The 9,658-nt window shown below is 41.6% G+C and overlaps 1 protein-coding gene across 1 annotated transcript; it reads right to left on the minus strand.

Annotated features, from left to right (window-relative positions):
• Window positions 1–955: 955 nt before the first annotated feature.
• Window positions 956–7,151, minus strand: Rhoxf2b (Rhox homeobox family member 2B). Its single transcript, XM_026409062.1, has 4 exons — window positions 6,990–7,151; window positions 6,394–6,680; window positions 5,877–5,922; window positions 956–1,384 (listed from the first exon to the last, which is right to left on the minus strand). Exons 1-4 carry the CDS (start codon window positions 7,149–7,151, stop codon window positions 956–958), a joined length of 924 nt encoding a protein of 307 aa, XP_026264847.1.
• Between the last annotated feature and the right edge of the window lie 2,507 nt (window positions 7,152–9,658).

Here is a 9,658-nt window from a genome sequence, read left to right on the forward strand (position 1 = left end):
CACCATGGCAGTTTTACATGAAGATAGCATGAACGAAGCCAAGATGCTTCATTTAAATGAAAGGATTATTCCTGATCATTTATCAGGGACCATCTTCTTGCTTCCAATGGCACTGAACCAAGAGGTCCCCTTTCAGGGTTTAATTAGCTGGAACTAAGGTTCTTGAAAAGATGTTGAAGGTGTTGACAGTCAACTTCTGAGCTGGGGAAGGTGTAATATTGCTTCATGTCTTGGGGGTAGTGGATCAGGAAGGGACAAAAACCTCACCCTTACCTGGAAGGAGTATCTTTTGGTTTCCTTTAAAGAGGCAGGATCTTCCTGCAAGCATGGATTCCACTCCCATGTCTCCTCCACAGAAAAAAAGCAGAGCAGGGAATAGAACTTGGTGGGCACCAGGTAAGTGCCTGGCTCTAAAGCCCTAACAGTAGCCCCCCTAGACAGCTTCCCCTAGAGTCTGTTGGGCCTGAGCTCATCAGCACGAATGGATCTTGACTCTGCCTTGAAACACATTTCTTCCTTAGGGACCCCTGCCCCCTGTATCTTGCACATGCATGTGGTCCCCATGGGGTAGGACGGGGTGAGTATGAATTGGTGGAGGGGGATGGAAGAGGTTGTGTCTTTGTAAACCTACCATGGGCACTTGGGAAGCTTGTGTGGTTGCACAGCCTGATGGTGACCCCAAGATCTAACTGCATGAATAGAGGCCTCTTCACCTTTGGTTTGAATGTCACTTTCCATCCATAGCTTACTAATCCCAAGGGGCACACAAAACAAATATACATAGATTTCATATCTTTATTGAAATGCAAAAAACAAGTGCTAAATGAGTCAATGACTAAAGTTTTATTTAACACATCTAACATGCATTTGGTAAATTGCTCTTAATGGTGTTCTATGAAAAATTTGTATCTATTTGCAAAGCACTTTGGAAAATACAGGTCCCACAGACTACTCCTCAGTAAATGGGGACTACAAATGAATTGTTGGCAATGACAATAGAGACCACGTTAAATGAAGCCAGGCCAAAAGGAGGCAAAGGCGGAAGAAACAAAGGTAGAGGAGGCAAGAACAGGTGAGGAAAGGGTGTCAGGGGCGGCAGGTGAATCAGATGCAGCAGGCGAGTCAGAGGAGGCAGGTACATCGGGGGCGGCACAGGCATCATAGGTGGCAGAGGCATTATGGGTGGCAGGGGAAACAGGGACGACCAGAGCGGCAGTGGCTCCAGACAAACCCATGTCCCATCTGGCTTCAGAATGAATATGGTATTATAGGGGCCACTCGAGATTATGGTGACAGGGTGGCCTGGGCACATGAAGGGCATATTTCTGAATCTTGGTGCCCTATGTCGTCTCCTCCACCTGGCTCTCCTGTTCTTGAACCAAACCTTTGGTGAGAGAGAGGAAAAAAAGGATTGATTGAGTGTATCGAGCATTTAATGTCATCATAGGCAAAACAACACAACTCAACAGGTGACTCCATATGTCCTTATTATTTTCAATTGCATCAGGAGAAGCTATTTCCTTATTGCTAAATATCTTAGGAAAGTTAATGCCATAACCCTCTTCTAGTGAGCTCCAACTATATGCCAAACTCTGGCTTGGCTTATTGCTTTGACTCTCTCCTCCTTCCTTTAATACTGTCTTCCTTTAATACTGTGCAGTTGTAGCGGATAAATTGGACTTGGTCCCTGCAGCTATTGCTATGTCTGCTCAATCTGTTCCATGATGGTTGACCATCCACTCTCTAGCTGCCACCAACCCCTACTCACTAGTCAGGTGTCACCATGGTTATAGAGAAGCTGAGCTGCACTTGATGAAAAGCAGGTACCTTTTAGAGTCATACCAAAGGGAATGGCCCCCACTTTGAAAAGCCTATATTCAGTGTGAAGAAATAATCAACAGGATTTTTTTTTTGGGGGGGGTATTAGACATGGAACCCATGCACTGAGCTGCTTCCCTAGCCCCTTATAAAACATTTTTTTGAGACAGGGTCTAAGTTGCTGAGTTTGGCCTCAAAATTGAATCCTCCTACCTCAGCCTCCCAAGTTGCCAGGATTACAAACATTTGCCAATGCACCCACCTCAGTAGGAATTTTAAACAAAAGATCTTCAAGGGCATATATGAGGTCATTTATCCTATGAAACTTCTTGAAAATTAAAAAGATGATATTGAGGGAAGCCTGGTCTTATGGCCCCATGGAGTGTGTGGCTTGCCTTACTGGGACACGAGTGTAGTTGAGGCCCTGGACTCTGTTTTCATGTTCTAAACTTTAGGAATAATGGATATTTAGACTTCACCCTTTGCCCAGCCAAGAGTTCTTAGGGGAAAAGGCACTGTCAATTATGCATGCTCTAACCCATCCTACCCTCCAGAGTCTCCTGGGATCTGGTGATTCTGAGCTCCCTACATTCTCATGTTCTGAGACAACAGACATGGTTTCTCAGCATGGTTAGACACCTTCAGCCAACTAGCCCTACTACTCAAATAGGAGATTCTAATCCTATCCACATTTATAAAGCAGGGAAATCCAAACAGGCATTTCTGAAGACAATCAATAATAATATAGGGATGGTATCAAAAAAGACTACCTGCTAACTATTTAAAGATCAAAAGTAAAACCTGTCAATTAAACTGTACTATCCCTTCAGTATCCTATTTAATGAGGTTTCCATTTTATTATCCTTTTGGAAGTTCCCAAACAACAAATCTGTGAGACAAAGGATGTCTTCTTGCTGGGCATGGTACATGCCTGTAATCTCAGTGACTCAGGAGGCTGAGGCAGAACGACAGAAAGCTTGAGGCCAGCCTCGGCAATTTAGCAAGGCTTTGTCTCAAAATAAAAAATAAAAAGAACTGGTAATAGAGCTCTGAGTTTAAACTCCAGTACCAAACAAACAAACAAACAAAAACCCTCTTCTTCCTGTTCAATGCCTCATTTCTCCCTCCCATCTTCCTCTCTGGAGTTCCCTTTGAATATATAGATTGAAAAATCTATTAAAATAGTACTTGTTTGGGGAGATTCGAATGTACCAGTGGCTAAAGGTTCATAAACATAACCAGTGCCAAAAGTGAGCTAAATATGGTATGGACTGACATTTAGGTCCTATTCCCAATATTGGTTTCATAAAAGAGCTCTTGCTATCTTTACAGAATGTGGGGGCCGGGGGGTCTATTAAAGCTTTTTGGAGATAGTCATGTCAAAATGGTTGACAACAGATGTGAGCCCAGCCTGTGGCATTAGGATGCCAGTGGTCAGGGGCCTGCTTTGTGGGGCTGCTTTTCTACACACCATCACCTGATCTGCAACACCTTTCCATCACCACAGTACTCCTCAGGAGCAAAGTGCATAATATCATCCTGATCTTTTTTTTTTTTTTTCTCTTTTCCCAATACTCCTTTGATACAACTTACGGTTTTCTACGGCCTCCAAATAATCACCTTGGGATCCAATGACATACAAATTAGTTATCACTGTCTGAGCAAATGAGAAAGTATTTCATATTACCACAGGTCAGAATCTATCCTGAACTGACAACCAGCCCCCACTATCAACGAATTCCACAAAACACATTTCTTCATAGGAGTACCACAAAAAGGAAGGGAAAAAATATAGATGTTAGAAACTGCTCAATAAAACAGCCACTAATGCATTTGGTAGTTTCAAAAAGTTGAATGTGTGCAGTTTCTCCAAGACATATGTCTGTTTCTAATAGTTGCCTAACACTTCTACCTTTCTTAGGTCAGTGGAAATTTGTCCAAAATCGTTTTTAGTTGTTTTTTAGACACATTTCTAAAGATTGTATATCTTCTTCTCATCTTCACCTTAACATAAAACCTACTATGTTAGTAATGTTTTCAGGCTGATGCATCAAAATATTCCAGAAAATTTAAATGTAGGGCTGCCACTCTCTGTTTGGCTTTACCAAGATTTAAAAACAACAGCAGGACCAATCAGTAAATGGGCAAATGAACTAAACATTTATCAAAAGAACTACAAATAGCCAACAAATATATGAAGAAATGTTCAACCTCCTTAGCAATCAGGAAAATGTGAATCAAAACTACACTGATATGTTCCCGTCCAGGTGCAAAAAAAATTTTTTTAAAAAGCAACCATCCTCCACTGAAAATTCATCTCACTGTACTCAGAATGGCAACCGTCAAGAATACAAATAACAAATAATGCTGATGAGATGAGAATGTGGTGGAAAACTCAGACTCATATATTGTTGGTGGAGCTACAAATTAGTACAACCACAATGGAAATTAGTATGGAGATTCCTCAAAAGACTACAACAGAACTACCTAATGACCCAACTATCCCACTCTTTGGTATTTACCCCAAAGGGCTAAAATCAGCATACTATAGTGATTCTACAGACCGAGGTTTACAGCAGCACAGTGCACAATAGCCAAGTTATGGAACCAGCCTAGGTATCCATCAGCAAATAAATGGATAAAGAAAATGTGGTATATATACACAATGGAGTTTTATTCAGCCATAAAAAATGAAATTATAGCTTTGGTAGGAAAATGGATGGCACTGGAAAAGACTAAGTGAAATAAGCCAGACTCAGAAAGTCAAGGTCAAATATTTTCTCTCAAATGCAGAAGCTAGAGAGAAAGAAAAAAAAGGGATCTCACAAAACCAGAGGGAATTCAATAGAGATCCAGAGGGAGGGAGGAGGGGAGGACAAGGAGAGGTACTAAGGAACAAAATCTACCAAATTATGATATATCCATGTATACCACATGGAATCCCACTTAAAAAGTGTTGGAAGAGAGATAGTAGAGTAAAGGTAGAGGAAGGGAATCAGGGGAGGGAGGAGGGAAGGGAAAGGGGAGGTACTAAGGAATGATATTGATCAAATTGTTATGTGTGTATATGAATGTCACAATAAATGCCCATTGTTATAAATATCTGTAATGTACCAGTAATAACCATTAAAAAAAAGGAGGAGGACCAGGCATTTGGACTTTATACTCTCCCAGTTCGTATCAGTCTCAGTTTATCTAAACACACATTAGTTACACATCTGTTGTGTTCTTGATGTAAATTATTCCCTCACTCCAATGCCTAAATATTTATAAGTTCACTCCTTAAACAAAAAGTTTATGCTTGGTTTTAAATAATTTAATATCATGGAGCTTCTTGGTACACTAACTTGAATAATTCTCATGTCAGAATTAACCTCAACATGACTCCATTCGGAAGTGCTACCTAAAGGAAACCAATGTTAGAAGGAATCGAAATTTATTATATACATATGTATAATTTATATTTTATGTACTTGTAATATATAAATATGCTTCTAATTTAGAATTCATTTATAATTTATACTAAGACATATATATGTAAGGAACAAAAAAAGTACTTCAGACTTTTTTTGTTCCTTTAGGAAGTCATGTACCCTCTGGAGATGGAAATTTCCTTATGCTGAGGGTTTCTCATTTCATTTTCCACCCAAAAAATCCCCAAAGTTCAAACCTCATTTCCTAAACATAGGGAAGGCAACAAAATATATCAATGACATGACAATGTTCATGACAAATGAGTTCAAACTGAAGCAGGTTCGGCTTTTTTTCTTTTCTCCCCCACCCCCACAGTGCTGGGGATCCCCAAGACTTCACACATTGGAGACAAGCACCCTACCAGGAAGCTACATTCCCATTTATTTATTTATTGGTACCAAGGACTGAACCCAGGAGTACTTTATACCAGTGAGCCACATCTCCAGCCCTTTTAATTTTTTATTTAGAGACACAGTCTTGCTAAGTTGCTCAGGCTGGCTTGGAACTTTCAATTCTCTCATCACTGGGATCACAGGCATGGGCCTCAGCAAAAGCCCAGATTGCTTTTTTCCACATTTACTGACCTGCACTCTGGCTTCAGTCACACCCATCTGTCTTGCAATCTCCTTTCTGAGGAGAAAACATTGCAAATATTAAATATCTGGCATTGTGGATGAAAAAATAGGCAAAGTACATTTCATGTTTGTTTTTAAATGTTTGCGCCTCCCCCAACCGGGTGTGTGCTACTCTGTAATATCCACTCTGAGGCTTGCTTTAGGGATAGTTTTCTCTCAGGTGCAAACTTTACTGGGTGGCCAAAACATCAATAATCATGAGAAATAATGTTCTAATGTATTTACAAATATAAAAATTAATGCCAAAAATCCACAATAAACAGCTTGATTCATTTAAATAATGTATGGAAATATTTACCTTCATTCCCAGTTGGCATAACCACATTCCCACCCTAGAACCAAATGCAGGAGAACAGACTGGGCAGCAAGGAGGGGACTTTTATTTCAGGAAAGGAAGAGAAGGACTCAGGAGACAGCCAAAATATATGCTCCCAGCAAATGGCACCCAGAAGGACAATCTGCTTACCTCACTGGGCCGTTGGGGTATTGATTGCGTTGGAAAATGCTCTCCAATTCCTGCAATTGCCCTGGGGTGAACCTGGTGTGCTCTTGGGGCTGCTGCAAGTCTGCAGGCAGTACACTCCCGTCGCCCTCATCCTCAGGGGTTCCCTCCTCCTGCTGCAGCTGGTGCTCCTCATCACCACTGTAGGCGCCACCACCCTCAAGGTTCCTGTCGTCAATTGGGCCCTGAGCACTGGCGCCAACATGGCCTTCTTCTCCTTCCTCTTCTTCTCGTTCCTCTTCCTCCTCCTCCTCCTCTTCCTCCTCCTCTTCTTCTTCTCCTTCTTCCTCTTCTTCTCTTTCCTCCTCCTCTTCTTCATCTTCCTCTTCATCTTCTGCTCCTTCCTCCTCTTCTCCTTCCTCTCCTTGTTCTGCTCCCTGCTCAGGCTCACTCTGTACACCTTCTTTTTTCTCTTCTTCCTCTACAGCAATGGTGGTCACCACTGGCTTTCCACCTGGAAAGGAAAAAGCACAAAGAGAAAAAGTGAAAGATCAAGGCTTTGGGGCTTAGGGTACTTGGGAAGGCGCCGTACAACACGAGGGCGGCGGGGGTTGGGGGACAGAATCCGTCCACTCGCCTCTGCCAGGAAATGTTCGCTTTCTGGAGATCACTAAAGCACTCATGCCGTTCAGGAACGGACCAAGCTGTTCTTCCCCATTTTCCTTAGCTCCTAGGCTGAGCAAGCCGCCGGCATCATGACTGTGGCCCTGAGGAGGCTCCATACTCTGGGTGCTATGGGTGAAGCTGTGGGCTTCTGAAGATTCTAAACTAGTGCCCCCTGTGTTTGCCTGAGCAAAACGAGAGCCCTGACGTGAGGCTGCAAGGGTTCTCTTTTGGCGCCAAGATCTCAATACAATGTATCAGTTGCTGTGGGTTGAGTCTCCAAGGCGTACAAGGTACAGGGGCTTGGAGTTGCAATGAGTAGGGTGTGCTTGCAAAGAGGACAGGAAGGTGAGCCTATGTGAGTGCAGAATTGGGGTCTCTAAATTGCAGGTTAGTCTAATCTTTGCTGAGGTATCTTTCCTGGGAAGGTGCAATGCTGAACTGTGCAGATGAATTTTCAGGGAGGAAGAGAAAGATCTCTCCAGAGGCTTAGGAGAAATGTTTGAAGAATACCTCTTGGACTAACCCTCCACATCCAACAGCCAGTAGTTAAGCTAATATCTAGGAGGCCATTAATACCAGAAGTTTATAGAATCACTGCTGTTTGTGACTACATGTATGATTATCTAGGATCATCTAGGAGGCTATTGCTCTGAACTTTTGTAGAGGCTGAAGTCAAAGCCTGCCATGCTTCCCAGGTCTCCAGGAACCAAAGCTTGGGGCCAGGTTTTCCAGAGCAGCCAGTGGCTCCTATCTATACACTTTGAAAAAAAAAATGAACCTAGAGAAAGTCCACGGCCTCTAAATTTTTAGTAATGCATCTACAGCAAAATGCAAGAATAGAAAAGTGCACAGTGCTTAGAGAATCCCAGATTATATAAACTGCAGGGAGTCTTTCATTTTCCCCTAGTCATTGACTGTGGAAAATACAACCTCTATGTTTCTTGTTGCAGACCCTCTACAAAAGTACACTTGTCCCCTGTGCGGAACTGATGCTGTGAACCTGGGATGGGTTACGCACTTTCCTGATGCTGTCTCCTCCCCTTTCCCTCTACTCCTCCTTTTTTCTAGAAATATCTTTCTGAGCTCTTGCTTAGGAATATGTTTTATTTACTGCCATAGAAATAGATTTGGACAGATTAAGGGCTCTAAGTTTCTTCCTTTATAGATTAGACATGAGGACTGTAACCTCTTCAGTGGGTTAAGATATTTGAGTGGTCTACTGGGTGGTAACTGTAGGCAGGTGGGGTATGGCTGGAGGAAGTAGGTCATTAGAAGAGTGCCCTTGGACTGTATCTTCTCCTGCCGCCCCCCCCTTTTGTCTCTCTCCTTCCTGGCTGCCATGAGCTGAGCAGCTTCCCTCTGCCATACCCTTCTGCCATGATGTTCTACCTCATCTTGGGTCCAGAGCAATAGAGTACACTATGGACACAGGCCTCTGAAACTGTGAGTCCAAAGTGAACTTTTTCCTCCTCTAAGGTTGTTCTTGTCAGGTCTTTTGGGCACAGCAATGAAAAGCTAACACATGTATGGAGATTTCTTAGAAAACTTGGAATGAAACCACCATTTGACCCAGGTGTCCCACTCCTCAGTGTATACCCAAAGGACTTAAAAATAGCATACTACAGTGACACAGCCACTTCAATGTTTACAGCTGACAATTCACAATAGCTAAAGTATGGAACCAACCTAGATGCCATTCAGTAGATGAATGGATAAGGAAACTGGAGTACATATATACAATGGAATATTATTACTCAGCATTGAAAGAAAAGAAAATTATAGCATTTGCAGGTAAATGGATGGAGTTGGAGAATATCATGCTAAGCAAAGTAAGCCAATCCCAAAAACCCAAAGGCCAGATGTTCTCTCTGATAAGTGGATGCTGATCCATAATGGCGGGTGCAGAAAATGGAGGAACTTTGATTGGGCCAAGGGGAGGGAGGGAAGGGGAGGGGGCATGGGGGTAGGAAAGATGGTAGAATGAGATGAACATCAATATCCTAGGTAAATGTATGATTGCACTTATGGTGTGACTCTACATTGTGTACAACCAGAGAAATAAAAAGTTGTGCTTCATTTATGTACAATGAATTGAAAAGCTTTCTGCTGTCATATATAACTGATTAGAACTAATAAAAAATAAATTAGAAAAAAGAAAAGCTAACATACTCTTGAATCTGGATAATGAGTTTATAGGCTCATTACACTATTTTTGCTCAATGTTTAAATTTTTCATAATGAAAGATTTTTGAAAATTAAAAAAAAACCATAACACAAATTATATATATATATATATATATAAATACATACATGTATGTGTGTGTATGTATGTAATATATATAACACATATATTACATACATGTATGTTTGTAATATATATTACATGCATATACACACACATGTGTGTGTGCATATTCTGGTTATTTAACCCAGAGCCTTGCGTATCTGTCTTTATCTAATTCAAGCATCACAATATTCTCTAAAACGATTGTTTTAGCAAATAGTAATAATAGTTGCCACATTTTCCCACTGGGGGAAACTGAGGCTCAGAGAGAAGATGAGGTTCAGTGTAACTTGGAGATAATATGTGGCTAAAGCTCTTTCTATGAGGAGGAAAGAAGAA

This window comes from Urocitellus parryii, chromosome X (assembly GCF_045843805.1).
Source record: "Urocitellus parryii isolate mUroPar1 chromosome X, mUroPar1.hap1, whole genome shotgun sequence".
Lineage (NCBI taxonomy): Eukaryota > Metazoa > Chordata > Mammalia > Rodentia > Sciuridae > Urocitellus > Urocitellus parryii.

Coding starts and splice junctions, on each gene's coding strand:
- Rhoxf2b (XM_026409062.1), bottom strand. CDS start 7,151: ATGGAGCCTCCTCAGGGCCACAGTCATGATGCCGGCGGCTTGCTCAGC. Junction 6,681..6,989: donor GAGGCGAGTGGACGGATTCT/GTCCCCCAACCC, acceptor GAGGAAGAGGAG/GAGGAGGAGGAAGAGGAACG. Junction 1,385..5,876: donor TGACTGAAGCCAGAGTGCAG/GTCAGTAAATGT, acceptor CTCTCACCAAAG/GTTTGGTTCAAGAACAGGAG.